Source organism: Ovis aries, chromosome 18 (assembly GCF_016772045.2).
Source record: "Ovis aries strain OAR_USU_Benz2616 breed Rambouillet chromosome 18, ARS-UI_Ramb_v3.0, whole genome shotgun sequence".
Taxonomy (NCBI): Eukaryota; Metazoa; Chordata; class Mammalia; order Artiodactyla; family Bovidae; genus Ovis; species Ovis aries.
Window position 1 is genome coordinate 40705342 of NC_056071.1, and position 16711 is coordinate 40722052.

At 39.9% G+C, this 16711-nt stretch overlaps 1 protein-coding gene across 3 annotated transcripts in view; it reads left to right on the plus strand.

Annotated features, from left to right (window-relative positions):
* Nucleotides 1-16711, plus strand: part of AKAP6 (A-kinase anchoring protein 6) — a 501319-nt gene that overhangs the window by 229591 nt on the left and 255017 nt on the right. For all 3 annotated transcript variants that reach the window (XM_042235676.2, XM_060401786.1, XM_060401787.1), the window contains one exon: nucleotides 14864-14986. In XM_042235676.2, coding sequence (XP_042091610.1) covers nucleotides 14864-14986 — 123 coding nt within the window. The remainder of the gene's footprint in view (nucleotides 1-14863; nucleotides 14987-16711) is intronic.

The following is a 16711-nucleotide window of genomic DNA, read 5'->3' on the forward strand; positions in this document are numbered from 1 at the left end:
TCTCCTCCTGCCTGCAATCTTTCCCAGCATGAGGGTCTTTTCAAATGAGTCAATTCTTCACATCAGGTTGACCAAAGTATTGGAGTTTTAGCTTCAGTATCAGTCCTTCCAATGAATATTCAGGACTGCATTACTTTAGGACGGACTGGTTGGATCTCCTTGCAGCCCAAGGGACTCTCAAGAGTCTTCTCCAACAACACAGTTCAAAAGCATCAATTCTTCTGCGCTCAGCTTTCTTTATAGTTCTACTCTCACATCCGTACATGACTACTGGAAAAACCATAGCTTTGACTAGATGGGCCTTTGTTGGCAAAGTAATATCTCTGCTTTTTAAAATGCTGTCTTGGTTGGTCATAACTTTTCTTCCAAGGAGCAAACATCTTTTAATATTATGACTGCAATCACCATCTGCAGTGATTTTGGAGCCTGCCAAAATAAAGTCTATCACTGTTTCCCTATCTATTTGCCATGAAGTGATGGGACTAGATGCCATGATCTTAGTTTTCTGAATGTTGAGTTTTAAGCCAACTTTTTCACTCTCCTCTTTCACTTTCATCAAGAAGGTCTTTAGTTCTTCTTCACTTTCTGCCATAAATGTGGTATTATCTGCATATATAAGGTTATTGATATTTCTCCAGGCAGTCTTGATCCCAGCTTGTGCTTCATCCAGTCCAGCATTTCTCATGATATATTCTCAGTCAGTTCAGTCGCTCAGTCGTATCCGACTTTTGCGACCTCGTGAATCGCACCACACCAGGCTTCCCTGTCCATCACCAACTCCCGGAGTTCACTCAGATTCACGTCTGTCAAGTCAGTGATGCCATCCAGCCATCTCATCCTCTGTCGTCCCCTTCTCCTCCTGCCTCCAATCCCTCCCAGCATCAGAGTCTTTTCCAATGAGTCAGCTCTTCGCATGAGGTGGCCAGAGTACTGGAGTTTCAGCTTTAGCATCATTCCTTCCAAAGAAATCCCAGGGCTGATCTCCTTCAGAATGGACTGGTTGGATCTTCTTGCAGCCCAAGGGACTCTCAAGAGTCTTCTCCAACACCACAGTTCAAAAGCATCAATTCTTCGGTGCTCAGCCTTCTTCACAGTCTGATTCTCATATCCATACATGACTACTGGAAAAAACAGCCTTGACTAGACGGACCTTAGTTGGCAAAGTAATGTCTCTGCTTTTGAATATGCTATCTAGGTTGGTCATAACTTTTCTTCACAAGGAGTAATCATCTTTTAATTTCATGACTGCAGTCACCATCTGGAGTGATTTTGGAGCCCCCCAAAATAAAGTGACACTGTTTTCACCGTTTCCCCATCTATTTCCCATGAAGTGATGGGACCAGATGCCATGATCTTCGTTTTCTGAATGTTGAGTTTTAAGCCAACTTTTTCACTCTCCTCTTTCACTTTCATCAAGAGGCTTTTGAGTTCCTCTTCACTTTCTGCCATAAGGGTGGTGGTATCATCTGCATATCTGAGGTTATTGATATTTCTCCTGGCAATCTTGATTCCAGCTTGTGTTTCTTCCAGTCCAGCGTTTCTCATGATGTACTCTGCATATAAGTTAAATAAGCAGGGTGACAATATACAGCCTTGACGTACTCCTTTTCCTATTTGGAACCAGTCTGTTGTTGCATGTCCAGTTCTAACTGTTGCTTCCTGACCTGCATACAGATTTCTCAAGAGGCAGGTCAGGTGGTCTGGTATTCCCATCTCTCTCAGAATTTTCCAGTTTATTGTGATCCACACAGTCAAAGGTTTTGGCATAGTCAATAAAGCAGAAATAGCTGTTTTTCTGGAACTCTCTTGCTTTTTCCATGATCCAGCGGATGTTGGCAATTTGATCTCTGTTTCCTCTGCCTTTTCTAAAACCAGCTTGAACATCAGGAAGTTCACGGTTCACGTATTGCTGAAGCCTGGCTTGGAGAATTTTGAGCATTACTTTACTAGTGTGTGAGATGAGTGCAATTGTGCAGTAGTTTGAGAATTCTTTGGCATTGCCTTTCTTTGGGATTGGAATGAAAACTCACCTTTTCCAGTCCTGTGGCCACTGCTGAGTTTTCCGAATTTGCGGCATATTGAGTACAGCACTTTCACAGCATCATCTTTCAGGATTTGAAATAGCTCCACTGGAATGCCATCACTTCCACTAGCTTTGTTCGTAGTGATGCTTTCTAAGGCCCACTTGACTTCACATTCCAGGATGTCTGGCTCTAGATGAGTGATCACACCATTGTGATTATCCGAGTCGTGAAGATCTTTTTTGTCCAGTTCTTCTGTGTATTCTTGCCATCTCTTCTTAATATCTTCTTCTTCTGTTAGGTCCATACCATTTCTGTCCTTAATCAAGCCCATCTTTGCATGAAATGTTCTCTTGGTATCTCTAATTTTCTTGAAGAGATCTCTAGTCTTTCCCATTCTGTTGTTTCCCTCTATTTCTTTGCATTGATTGTTGAAGAAGGCTTTCTTATCTCTTATTGCTATTCTTTGGAACTCTGCATTCAGATGCTTATATCTTTCCTTTCCTCCTTTGCTTTTCGCTTCTCTTCTTTTCACAGCTATTTGTAAGGCCTCCCCAGACAGCCATTTTACTTTTTTGCATTTCTTTTCCATGGGAATGGTCTTGATTCCTGTCTCCTGTACAATGTCACGAACCTCATTCCATAGTTGATCAGGCACTCTGTCTATCAGATCTAGGCCCTTAAATCTATTTCTCACTTCCACTGTATAATCATAAGGGATTTGATTTAGGTCATATCTGAATGGGCTAGTGGTTTTTCCTATTTTCTTCAATTTGAGTCTGAATTTGGTAATAAGGAGTTCATGATCTGAGCCACAGTCAGCTCCTGGTCTTGTTTTTGTTGACTCTATAGAGCTTCTCCATCTTTGGCTGCAAAGAATATAATCAGTCTGATTTCGGTGTTGACCATCTGGTGATGTCTATGTGTAGAGTCTTCTCTTGTGTTGTTGGAAGAGGGTGTTGCTATGACCAGTGCATTTTCTTGGCAAAACGCTATTAGTCTTTGCCCTGCTTCATTCCGCATTCCAAGGCCAAATTTGCCTGTTATTCCAGGTGTTTCTTGACTTCCTACTTTTGCATTCCAGTCCCCTATAATGAAAAGGACATCTTTTGGGGTGTTAGTTCTGAAAGGTCTTGTAGGTCTTCATAGAACTGTTCAACTTCAGCTTCTTCAGCATTACTGCTTGGGGGATAGACTTGGATTACTGTGTGTGATATTGAATGGTTTGCCTTGGAGACAAACAGAGATCATTCTGCCGTTTTTGAGATTGCATCCAAATACTGCATTTTGGACTTTTTTGTTGACCATGATGGCTACTCCATTTCTTCTGAGGGATTCCTGCCTGCAGTAGTAGATATAATGGTCATGTGAGTTAAATTCACCCATTCCAGTCCATCTTAGTTCGCTGATTCCTAGAATGTTGACGTTCACTCTTGCCATTTCTTGTTTGACCACTTCCAATTTGCCTTGATTCATGGACCTGACATTCCAGGTTCTTATTGCAATATTGCTCTTTACAGCATCGGACCTTGCTTCTATCACCGGTCACATACACAGCTGGGTATTGTTTTTGCTTTGGCTCCATCCCTTTATTCTTTCTGGAGTTATTTCTCCACTGATCTCCAGTAACATATTGGACACCTACTGACCTAGGGAGTTCCTCTTTCAGTATCCTATCATTTTGCCTTTTCATTACTGTTCATGGGATTCTCAAGGCAAGAATACTGAAGTGGTTTGCCATTCCCTTCTCCAGTGTACCACATTCTGTCAGACCTCTCCACCATGACCCGCCCGTCTTGGGTTGCCCCGCGGGCATGGCTTAGTTTCATTGAGTTAGACAAGGCTGTGGTCCTAGTGTGATTAGATTGACTAGTTTTCTGTGAGTATGGTTTCAGTGTGTCTGCCCTCTGATGCCCTCTTGCAGCACCTACCATCTTACTTGGGTTTCTCTTACCTTGGGCGTGGGGTATCTCTTCACAGCTGATCCAGCAAAGCGCAGCCACTGCTCCTTACCTTGGATGAGGGGTATCTCCCGCAGCCCTTCCTCCTCCAGGCCCTCCTGCACGCACTCAGCCACTGCATATAAGTTAAATAAACAGGGTGACAATATATAACCTTGATGTACTCCTTTCCTGATTGGAACCAGTCTGTTGTTCGATGTCCAGTTCTAACTGTTGCTTCTTGACCTGCATATAGATTTCTTAGGAGGCAGGTGAGGTGGTCTGGTGCTTCCTATTAGCACATCCTGTTTTCTGGTTAATACTGGATTTTTCTAGCTTGTCACAAAAGGGCAGCAAGTACTTTTTTCCCACCAAGAACAACCTGAGTATGTTCCCAGTGCGTCTCAGCTGTTGGCTGTTTATCTTTGTAGCCTTGATGGACTTTGAGGAAGATTTCCTTTCTCTGAATCTGGTGTATTTTACAGTTGATTTGAGGACACAGACAGTGTCAAGAACCACTGAAGCAGACACGTAATGAGGGACTGGGGTGAATAAAATTAAGAGCATTGCACTGTGGGGCCTCAGTCTATAGAAGATGCCCAGTAGATATGTCCCTCCACACTGTTTCTGGGTTCTCATTCCTGCCCGTGGTCTCCAGTACTACCTGTAGGTTGCGTTCTCTAACCTAGATCTTGTTCCTTACCCCTCACAAGCTATCTAAGACCATGTAAAATGACTTCTTCCTTCTGAATATCTTCCTGCTTCTTTCAGAGAATAGTAACTCCAACCAAAATTGAAATCTAGAAGTCATATCAGATTCTAACAGATATCCCAATTTTTTTATCTATCAAATTCAACTGTTCCTGTCTGTGTTAACTTCTCTCTCTGCAATCTTGCATGTTCCCTCCATGCCCACTACTTCTGCCTCTGTCTAGCCCTCACAGGAGTTAGGGTAGTAGCCTTTCAACTGGCTTTTCTGATCTCAGCCTTACACCTGCCAATCCACTCTCCACACTGGAGTCAGAGTGAGTCTTCTAAGATGCTGATCAGATTCTCTCTCTTCTGTTGCAGAACTGCAGTGACACCCTGATTGTTCTTAGGATCAAGCCCCAACTTGAGAGTGCAGTGTATATGCCCAGCTCTTGGCTTAGACTCTTCACAACCTCACTTCTCAGTTTCCCTGTTGGCCTCCAGAACATTAGCCATGCTCAGCTACTTAGATTTCTCATAATGAGTAGTTCTCTATTGGATTTTATCTGCCAAGAGTGTTCTTGGCTCCTCTCAGTGTCCTCTATTTTTTTTCATCTGGCCTAAGGCCACCCAATCAGATGGCATACCCAATTAGCTAAGCCAACAGAACTCTGGAATTCTACCTTATTCTTTAAAACTCTAATTCTGTCTTTGTTTTAATTCTAGAATTTTTTACTCCATAAGACATTCATGAAAACTTAAAAATGGACAATATTAGAGCTCTGTACCTGAGGACACAATACTCGAGTCCTTCTGCCTCAGCTGCCTGCTGGTCTGTTACCAGTCAAGTAGTTGACCTTTCTGAGCCTCAGTTTCCTTACCTGTAAGACATTGAACTACCTGGGATCTGAGGGGCTTTTGAAGACTGGGTCTGTACTTCGAATGTGCATGGAACTCTTGTTCTTTGCAAGCAGATGTATTTAGATAGTGCTATTTTCTATCTTCTTGGCTCCACTGATAGTACAGTGGCTGCATTGTTACCCTTAACTGACTCGCTGCTCTGAAGTTCTCTGGTAAAAAGTTGGCTGTTTCTTGCTCATCCAGTGTGATAAACTCTCTACACTGAATTCCATTTTTTTCTAAAGCAATAACTTTGTTATTGGTAAAGAACTGTATATTCTTTAGATAAAATTTAGGCTATTTAAACAATCATAGATAATCTTTTGAAAAATTTTATCATCTAAAAGCACCCCCATCTAGCTACATGCATTCTTGTTCCAATTATTAGATTTACAAGGAGGTTTTACTATTCAGGAAAGTATTCCCATCTAAACATAGGATTATATCATTTCAGCTCTGTGTTCAGTGTCGAGGAAACTGCCCTTTTCATTAAAAATTGTATGAACATATGGGGAAATATTTATTAAAAGTGATTGATTAGCCACAGCATGGTTTGGGGAGACTTTGAGCTGCAGGAGAGAGAAGGAATGACAAGGAAGAAGGAGGAGGAGAGCAAGGAAGAGAGGAGCAAAAAAGGGAGAGAAAAATGAAGAACAAGAGAGGGGAGGGGCAAGGAGTAGAGGAAAGAGAAGGAAAAGGCAAAAGAGAAACACCAGTCAACATTGTAAAGTAGCTATACCTTAATATAATGTTATAATAAAAATATAATATAATAAAAATGAACAAAAATTGTTGCTAAGGAAAATGTTCATCTAATCTCAGTAAAATATTTCCCCTTTTCTATATAATGTTTATATATCTTCTAAAGAAAGTTTATATGGGAGCTCTTGTCTATATAACATGTCTATATAATGCCTATATTTTTGTTATGTATTTCCAAGTAATATTTATAAGATTTTGTATAATAGTAAATGTTCATCTAATGTCAATAAAAGATTAGCCCTTTCCTTAAAAAAGGAGCAAAGGAGGACAGAAAATAGTGTAGAGAAGGGAGAATTATCTACAACACAGGCGGCGGTGATGGGAACGTTGAAGTCTTGCGGCGTGGACAGTGGTTCTCACAGAGGCTCGATAGCAAGAATGGACCACAGTTAATGTTTATGTCCTTTGTTTTTCTCTCTGTGAACCCCATGAGGGTAAGTCTGCTTACAAAGACTGTGGCTTTGTGGTTTAGAGCTTGGACCCTGGAACAAAACTACTTAATAGCTATTTAATGGCTTTATGACCTTGAATAAATTACATAACTCCTCTATGCTTCAGCCTCTTCATCTGTACAATAGAGACATTTGTGAAGATTAAGTGACTACACAAGTTATCAGAAGAATAGTTGGTAGATAGTCAGCACCCAAATGTTAAGTACTGTTATTTATAACGCTGGATATAAAAAGCCTACAAGTAAACCATTAAACAATCATAATCCTAAATTCTAAAGTGAGAGCAACCTAGGTCCTTGTTTGGGATTCGGAGGCAGATAAAGATGGCCTGATCTGCTGATCCAGTGCCTCTGGAACGTTGGGGGTGCTGGAGACAATGTGTCACATGGAGTCAGTGAGCACAGCTCTGCGGGAGGGTCCCCAGCTTCACTGCTTGACAGTTGTAAGCATTTGTGTGTGCATCAGTGCTCTCTGTAAACCCTTACAGCATAGAGTAGTTGTAAGTATAATACATAAGTGCCTGGCACATAATAGGTACTCAGTTAATACTAACTTATCATGAGTTCCAGTTTATTCCTATTTCTTTTATTCATTCCTATCTTTATTAGACTTTGATGATGTGCATTCCAAACTTGCTTTGCCCTTAACATTGTTGACCATTTCTTTTTATAAATAAGTGGGGAATAACTGACCCACTCCAGTATTCTTACTTGGAAAATCCCATGGACAGAAGACCCTGGTGGGCTACAGCCCATGGGGGTCACAGAGTCAGACATGTCTTAGCAACTAAACAACAGGGAGTAACTGAAGTCAAAGCCTTTGGATATTGGAGGAAAGCCTTTCCCATTATAAGAGTCAGGGGTCTTTCTGGGCTCTTCTTTTCCCAGTTGAAACCACTGTCATTTGTATTTGAAGGAATTAGAGATTCAGCTCAGTTTATCATACTCACATGATACTGAGTTCAGAATAAGACATCTCACCTGGGCAGTTTAAAATAATACCTTTCTTTGCCCTTTTTATTCTCTTTCCAACTGACAGCCTTTATTCTGGGATAGTTATATTAGGAATATTTTCAAATTCTAAAGACATTTCATTCAACCTTTAGAAGAGAAGCTAAATATTTCATAAAACATTTCAGTATTTGAGTTTTCTTATGGCAACAGAGTTAAAACTGCCTTAAAGCATTTCATTTTCTCTTCAATCTTTCTTCTAAAAGCACATACCATATCCTCCCTTCTGTCAATTACTTGTACTGTGTTGGATTTGATAGGTAGGAATGTGGGTAAATGTGTAAGTTGGTAGAGTTCAAAGTATCACTTTTAATTCCCTTTCATTTGATCTTGAGCCTCCGTGTCTTGGTAGCATATTATATACACAGATATGTCGTTGGGAAAGGTGAATTGCATTTGAAAGCTATTGTGTAAAAAAGCTATATTAGTCATTTCATATAAGAATTAGGTATATAAGTAAAAATGGAAGGCTAAATATATATGTTGATAGCGTGTGTGTGAAGTTACTTCAGTTGTGTCCGACTCTTTGTGACCCTATGGACTGTAGACTGTCAGGCTCTTCTGTCCATGGGATTCTCCAGGCAAGAATGCTGGGGTGGGTTGCCATGCCCTCCTCCAGGGGATCTTCCTGATCCAGGAAGATCAAACCTGCATCTCTTATGTCTCCTGCATTGGCAGGTGGGTTCTTACCACTAGTGCCACCTGGGAAGCCCATATCTTGGTGCTGTGCTTAGTCACTCAGTTGTGTCCGACTCCTTGCGACTCCATGGACTTTAGCCCTCCAGGCTTCTCTGTCCACGAGGATTCTCCAGGCAAGAATACTGGAGTGGGTTGCTATACCCTCCTCCAGGGGATCTTCCCAACCAGGGATCAAAGTCAGGTCTCCCGCATTGTGGGCGGATTCTTTACAGTCTGAGCCCCAGGGAAGCCCAAGAATACTGGGTAGCCTATCCTTTCTCCAGGGGATCTTCCCTCCTGCATTTTAGGAGGATTCTTTACCAGCTTGAGCTACCAGGGAAGTCCCATACGTTGGTAGATACACATATTAAAGCTCAATGCATAATTTTGCTTTTAAGTGGGGTTCTAATTTCACCAGCTGCCAGAACCTAAATAAAGCTTCCTTTTGGGTAAAGTAAGAGGATTGCAATTACTCACTGGTAATTGCTCCAGTGGTAATTGGTAAAGACTGGCTCCAAAGCATTTGTCCTGGTTTGAAAAATGAAGCCAGATTATCCTTAAAGTGTGTGCTGTTTAAATAGAGAAGCACGATCCCTTCAGGACCTGCAGGTGGAACAAGAAGTAGGGAAGTCTTTGCTCACCTGCAGATTCAGATGCTGCCCCCCCCACATCACCTCATGTGATGACCTGAGCCAAGTTATGACCCCCTCTGCATGGCCAGAGCAGTTGGTGCCTCCTCTCATATTATGACTGTGGGGGGACTTTTCTCTCCATCTTCCCTGTGACACCCAGCAAAATGCTGTATGCTTAGTGAATAATCAAAATGTTTTGAGTGGATGACATAAAAGATCAAATTGGAACCTGTTCATTAGAAATGGTTTTTAAAAATTGTTTATCAAGCCAGACTTTAAAATATATATTTCTCTTGAAATCTTCACATAAACCCCTAATGGATATCCCCATTCCTACCTTACCAATGAAGAAACTGAATTTCAGAGGCACCATGTAGCTCGTTTAGTTTATACTATTAGTAAGAGATGGATGGAGCCTGGAATCAAGTTCAGTTTGTCTGGTTTTAACAGCTGTTCTCTTAATATTATCTGCACTGGTTCATGATAAGCATGTTCCTCCTCCCCCCGCCTTTTAATATACCTTCTCCTGTCATCATGATTAATCCTCATTTAAATGTTTTTCAAGTTCTAATTTCTGCCAGGGACTTAGGCAAATCGTTAGATCAGCTGGCCTTTCATGATTTCACATGGTGCCAGCTGGGCTCTCTGGATTCAGGTGCTGAGTCCACCACCTTCTAGCCACATGGCATTGGGCATGTCTCCTTACTTCTCAGGGCCTCAGTCTTCTCATTTGTAAAATGGGGGCGACAATAGTACCCACCTCACAGGGTCTTTATGACCCTACTTGGTGCCTCTGAAATTCAGTTTCTGCATTGATAAGATAGGAATGGGGACATTCATTCAGGGCTTATGTGAAGATTTCAAGAGAAAATATATTTTAAAGTCTGGCTTGATGATCTATTGTATATTGCTTTTAAATCGTCCGGGCATGTTTGTTGTTCAGAAGCCAAGCCGTGTCCAACCCTTTGCAACCCATGGACTGTAGCATGCCAGGCTTAGTGAGTGCTATATGAGGGTTACTTATTGTTTCAGCTAGCATTGTTCAGATAAGGTCATTCATGGAATCCTTTAATCTTGGAACACTAAGAAAGGGGTAAATGGTTTTGAATGGTTTAAAAAGTTTTAACAGCAGAGGCTGACCTTTTCTAGTTTCAAAAATACAATGAAAATAGTTCACTTTCTGATGCTCTTCAGCATGTCCCTCTCTGAAGGCAGTTAACCTGATCTGGGCTAGGTCAGACAACACACTTGATTTCTGTGTCCACCAAGAAATGTGCATCCTTCTCTGGATGAACACATGTTCACACATATCCAAACAGTAAACACCAAGAGGACATTAGCAGCTCAGCTCACTGGTTAAACTACCTCCTGAGGACTAGGAGCTATCTCCTCTCTGATTGAACTGAGTCAAACTCATCTGTAATTGAGGCACTGATAGGATGGGCTTGCTTAAGCATGTGCTGCCTTAAAATTTTGGTTTAAATTTTCTATAAATTAGAAATAAAATTTTGGTTTAAATTTTCTATAAAAATAAAATTTATGGTGATTTTTGCTTGCTTAAAAAAAAAAAAGATTTTTTAAAGTCCCTGCTCTCATCAGAGATCCTCTTTCAGAAAAATTAATAGAAAATACTGAATGTGAAGGGGAGGGACTTTTTTGAGAGTTTTAATCTCAGTGCTAAGAATGTGAGAGTGGGAACAAATGTTTCTTCTCCATCTGGGTTTGGTAATATGTCTCTCAGAGCACTGTTTCTAGAGGGCGCTGTGGCCCCATGAGAGGAACAGACTCTGGAATGGGATGTGGATTCAGATTCCAGCTCTGCCTCTAGGCTAGGCACCCACTTTCTTTGACCCTCAGTTTCCTCATCTGTAAAATGACCATAATCAGCACCACTTCACAGATTTGTGTTGACAATACAAATATCTGCTTCCTATTTTATACTCCTTTCCCCTTCTACTGAAATAGTTTTCAATTTCAATTTGTTCTAAAAATCATGTAATTCTATTAAAAAAAATTACCCCTAGACCTTTAACAACACAAGGCAGGGGGACCATGTCTTATTCTCTACTGCGTTGCTGTTTCCCGGTCCCCTGTCCGCCGCAAGGAAAGCTCTGTTTCTGTCCTAGAGCAACAGTAATCACCCCCACAGTTTCTAGTAAATCAGACTAGGTTTGTCACAGAAGAGAAATAGACAGGAAAATAAAAGAGATAGTGAGTATTCTTTATAAAATTGGAATATAGTTGGTTTACCATATTGTGTTAGTTCTAGGTTTACAACAAAGTGATTCAGATATATATTTTTCCAGAATATTTTTCATTATAGGGTATTATAGGATGTTGAATATAGTTCCTTGTGCTATACAGAAAATCCTTATTGTTTATCTATCTTATATGTGATAGCATACATTTTTTAATCCTGTACTCCTAATTTCTCCCTCCTTTCCCCACTTTATCTCCCCCCATCACTTTTCTCTTTGGTGACCATAAATTAGCTTCCTATGTCTGTGAATCTGTTTCTGTTTTGTAAATAGACTCATTTGTGCTATTTTTTAGATTTCATGTGTAAGTGATATTATATACTATTTCTTTGTCTGGTTTACCTTACTTACTGTGATAATCTCTAGGTTCATCCATGTTGCTGCAAATGACAATATGCCATACTTTTTGTGGCTGAGAGGTATTCCATATATATACACCACACCACTTCTTTATCTATTCATCTGTCAGTGGATACTTAGATTGCTTCCATGTCTTGGCTATTGTAAATAGTGCTGCTATGAACATTGGGGTACATGCATCTTTTCAAATTAGAGTTTTCTTTTTTCATGGATATATGCCTGGGAGTGGGATTGCTGGATCATATGGTAGCTCTATTTTTAGCTTTCAAAGGGAAACTCGACACTGTTTTCCATAGTGGCTGTACCTGTTTACCCAGCAATAGTGTAGGAGGATTAATAATGGGTATTTTTAACCTGTCATAAGTGTAGCTGTTTGCAAGACTCAACCTTTTATTTTCCTTGCAAATATAATCTTCGAATGTATGTTAACTGAGGGCTTTAACAAATTATTTTACACAAACTTGTAAGTGTACATTTTTATATACTTTACCTGTGCTTCTTAGCCTTTAAAAAAATTTATGCATTAGAAAGTTTCAAAGTAAGATTCTTTAAAAGCATCTCATTAAGGAACTTTCAAAATGTAAATAATTTGATTACTCCAGCAGATGATTTGAAAGTGGGAAGTGCGCTGTTAACTGGTGAGAATAGGCTAATGGCTGTTCCATTTTCTCCCAAGTTGGATGACCAAGGTTTCTTCTGCAGGTGGAATCCTGGCTTGGCTTCAGTTATCAGACTCTCAGAACATGTATCAGATATGAATATAGCAAGGAATACACCCATAAGGAGACAGTTAAGGGGGTGGCCCAGGAGGACTGGTGCCTGTGGCCTGGGTCACTCTCAGTGTGCCCTGGGGTGCTTGGCAGAGAGGCAGAGAAAGATAACGGAAGAAGGGGCAAAAAGGAACAATAAGGTAAGTGGTGGTAGAAAATGACAAGAGAGACAAATGGAATAGATGAAATTCAGGAGTTTGAGGAAAACTAAAATGTGGCCTTTCAAAGGCTTGTAACTCAGTCTGTAGCGGTGAGGCGAACGTGTGTAAAATGTGCTTTTTGTATAGCGCAGCATTGAATTGTGTTATGAAGAAAATCTGATTTTTATAGTCATCTTTGACTCTCCAGGTAAATATGCATAAACTCAGAGTATTAGAGAAACAGGCAGGTCAAATACTAAGAACAGAAACAAACTTAGGTACAGACAGAATTCTGATACAGGCAGAATAAGTTTCACAAAAAAGTTCAGGTACATGTCTCAAGTCTATTGATGGTTTAACTTTTTTTACTGATTGAAATGACCAGAACTCAGTAAGCCAGTGCTTAGACATGCTTTATGTTCTGCTGATATTTTTACTTCACTGATATTTATCTTTTTGTTCCCAGTACTGTCCAGCAGTGTGCTTCACACAAAGCAGCTGCTTAATAAATATTTGTTAAAAGAATGAATAACGGACTTCCCTGGTGGTTCAGTGCTTAAGAATCCTCCAGCCAGTGTAGGGGATACACGTTCAATCCCTAGTCCAGGAAGATCCCACGTGCCGTGGAGCAACTAAGCCCGTGCTTCGCAGCTCCTGAGCCCTCACTCTAGAGCCCATGCTCTGTAAGAAGAGAAGCCACTGAGACGAGAAGTTCATGCCCTACAACCAGAGAGTAGCCCCTTCTGGCCACAACTAGAGAAAGCTTGTGCAGCAGCAATGAAGACCCAGTGCAAACAGAAATAAATACACAGAAGTTTAAAAAGAATGAATGAAAGACCAGTATCTATTTTACTAGGATTTGATTTATATTACAAAATAAGTAAAATTTTGCATTTTTTCCTCATTTTCTCATGTTATTACTTATGTCAGCCTCATTTTCCTTCATTCACACCATGAAGACTCTAGCAGAGCTTCTGAAGATGAACATCAAATATTCGTTTTTCTGCATCCAAATGTGAATTCTCCTGCACGTCACATAGCTCAGTGTACAGAGTGGAGCCTATTTGGTTTCTCTAAGAGTATCCTCTCATGATACAAGAATAGATCTATCCACTTCACAGAACACTGGTTGACACACCACAGAGAAACAGGCTCAGAGAGGTGGAGAAATAGCAGGTGACAAAAGTCTCAGAAATCAGATGGACTTTAGTATCACTTGCCTTCATAATTTCTGTTTATATTCTTATGGCTACACATGAGTAGGAGTGAAGGTGGAAAGCTAAAATCCCCCCTGATAATGAGGAGTGCTTAGATTTTTATTGCAAGTTAACTCACCAGTTAAGTATTAAAATATTAATCAAAGATAATCAAAAGGTAACTGAGGAACAGGTTAAGTTCAATAGAGAACTAGCATCCCAAGCCATCTCAGTGAGTTCAAATACAGAAGCCTGTCCTTCCTCCTTTCGACCTCCAGGTGGTGCTGTTTACCTAGCCATGGCAAGCCGGTGGCCAGCCCTATTCCTTCCCTTAAGATTCAGAGCCGGGCTTTCATTTTTTCAAAACATTTTCCGTTTCCACAGATGTGTTCTTTTAAATGGCCAATAAATTTTTGTAACCACTATTTGAAAATTTGCAAAGTTATTGTGAATTGTGCTTCTTAGCCGAGAAATTTTTTTTTTTTTTTATGTCCAAGACACACCCAGAGTTAGGCGTTTACATTTGTTCCTTGGTCCTGTACCTTTTTTAGTTTCTTAGAACCCAGACTCAATCACAGACATTTGAGCTGTCAGTAGAACTAATCCAAGTCCCTTTAAACACTTATGTGATTTAAAAATAGATTTCTCTTTCAGTTAAGGCACCTCAACTCCTTGGGCTTCTCAGTAAAGAACGCCATCTTTACTTTATCCCCCAAAGCTGGGTTCCTAGCAGACTTGACCTGATTTTTTGGTGAGGGGGCTCTTGTCAGATACCCATTCTGCAGTCCAGTCTAAATTCCTCAAAAAAAAAAAAAAAAAAGGCAAAATCTTTCCTAGGGAAAAAACCAGAGTGGTATCATGAACAGTTTCTTTCCATTTTAATAGATTTCAGTGGCAGGAATGGTGGGAATTTTGTTGTACAGTGTGGACATAGGATGGGGCTGCAGTGGTATCAGTTTTACCATTGATGAGGTATGGAATTTTTAAGATTGGCTTTAAAAAATAACCTATTAACATGCTTTTCTTGTTCTTTCCCCCCCTTCTCTGTCACAAGGGGTTTGTAAACAAACTGGATGAATTTATTCAATGGTTAAACGAAGCCATGGAAACCACTGAAAATTGGACACCTCCTAAAGCAGAGACGGATGGCCTAAAACTGTACCTGGAGACACACTTGGTAAACAAGACTATGTTGCTCTTAATGTTAGTTCGGGAAGAATTTTAATGTGGTCCTTGTTTGTTTATGGAGAATGTAGATTTTACTTATCAGAAGTCATTATATGCTAATAAACCAAGTTTTAATGGGGTAAATTACAGAAGCTGAAAATTTACAGGCATTTCAAGTAATACTATGAAATCTAAATTCTCCATATTTAAAGCTGTTTTTTAAAAACTTTTCCCAAAAAGGTAATTATTTTTAAAAATATCTTAGAAAATTTCACTAGACCCTTGCTCTCTTAAAGTGATGACTGAAGTTTTTCTTCTTCTTAAAAAAATAAATGAAAGGTCATTTTGATGACCATTCTAAGCTTTCTAGAATTCTTATAAAATTAATGAACCTCTCATTATCAAGAGGGTCTACTTTATCTGTTCTACACTGGGTTATTTTAATAAAATATTTAAAATGATGATCTCCATCATTTTTGCTGCTATGTGGGTTTTTCAGCATATAATTAATACAACTGTCATTACTCTTGTCCCTGTGCACAAGGAAAGCCATGGAGAGAAAGTAGAAAACACTTGGATGAATATGCTTCTGAATATGTTAGGAGCAAGAATTATAGACTGGGGGACATTTGATGAACCTCATGAGGTTTTTACTGAATGCTTCAAATGGCCGATATCAATTATGAAGGGGTGGAAACCAAGTAGTGGAGTGTGATAAAGCATGAAGAAAAAGCACATTGTCAGAGGAAATGAAAATTCAAGCTTTCAGGATCTCATCTTTATTCCTTTCACCGATAGCATAAAATTGACAAAGGCAATGAACACGAATTCTTGGGTACCCAGCTGTGGGGCTGATTCTCTGCCCCTCTCACACACTCAGAATTTGGATTGAATAAACATTGCGTGGGAGTCCTGCATATATGTGAGTTCACAGGGTTCTGGAACCGCTCTCTGTGATATTAAGTGCATGGAGGAGAGAGAGAAAGGAGAGAAAAGGGAGGAAGAGGGGAGAGAGAACAGGGATGTTTTTTAGTTCTTCAGTGTTTGTGTTTTGCAGTGTGATTTATATCATTGCAAGAAAAGCAGGAAGAACAGCCTCAAAATCCTATTGCTACATGTAAATATCCCGTGGATGATTTTTTTTAAAACTCACAAAACTGTGTGGTAGAGGCTGAGTATATTGTTTCCATTTTTAGAGAGCTGGGTTGATGTGTAAAAATGCCACTGACCCTAACTGCCTCTCTTGTACATGGGCTTTTGAATACTACCCTTAGTATTCAAATCCCTGTTGAGTAGAGCCTTGATTTTTTTTTAAAAGAGGGCATTTCATAATAGCAAGATAAAGATATTCACTGCTTTATAATGTAAATTGTATTAATTAGGATGTCAACTTTTCACTGGCATTGTTCTGACAGAAATTCTAATCTGTGTTTAAACAGGAGTATATGAACTTTATTTCACATTAAATGTGCTGTCTTAATTTCTCTTGATTTAATATTTTATGGAAAACACAAATTTCGTTTTTGAGGTCCCAGAGGGCATGAGGACATAAAGGGCACTTTAACTCTAGGTTATTTATTGAAAGCCAGGCAAGGAAAATATGAACCAAGGTCTCTCCTCTCTTTGGGAGCTGAATGACCTGACCCTTTTTTAAAGCAATATGTACTCCTCTTCTCAAATCCATATTGCAGAATTATTCACTTAGCTCCCCTGTGTTGGCCTCTGTCTCATTCTA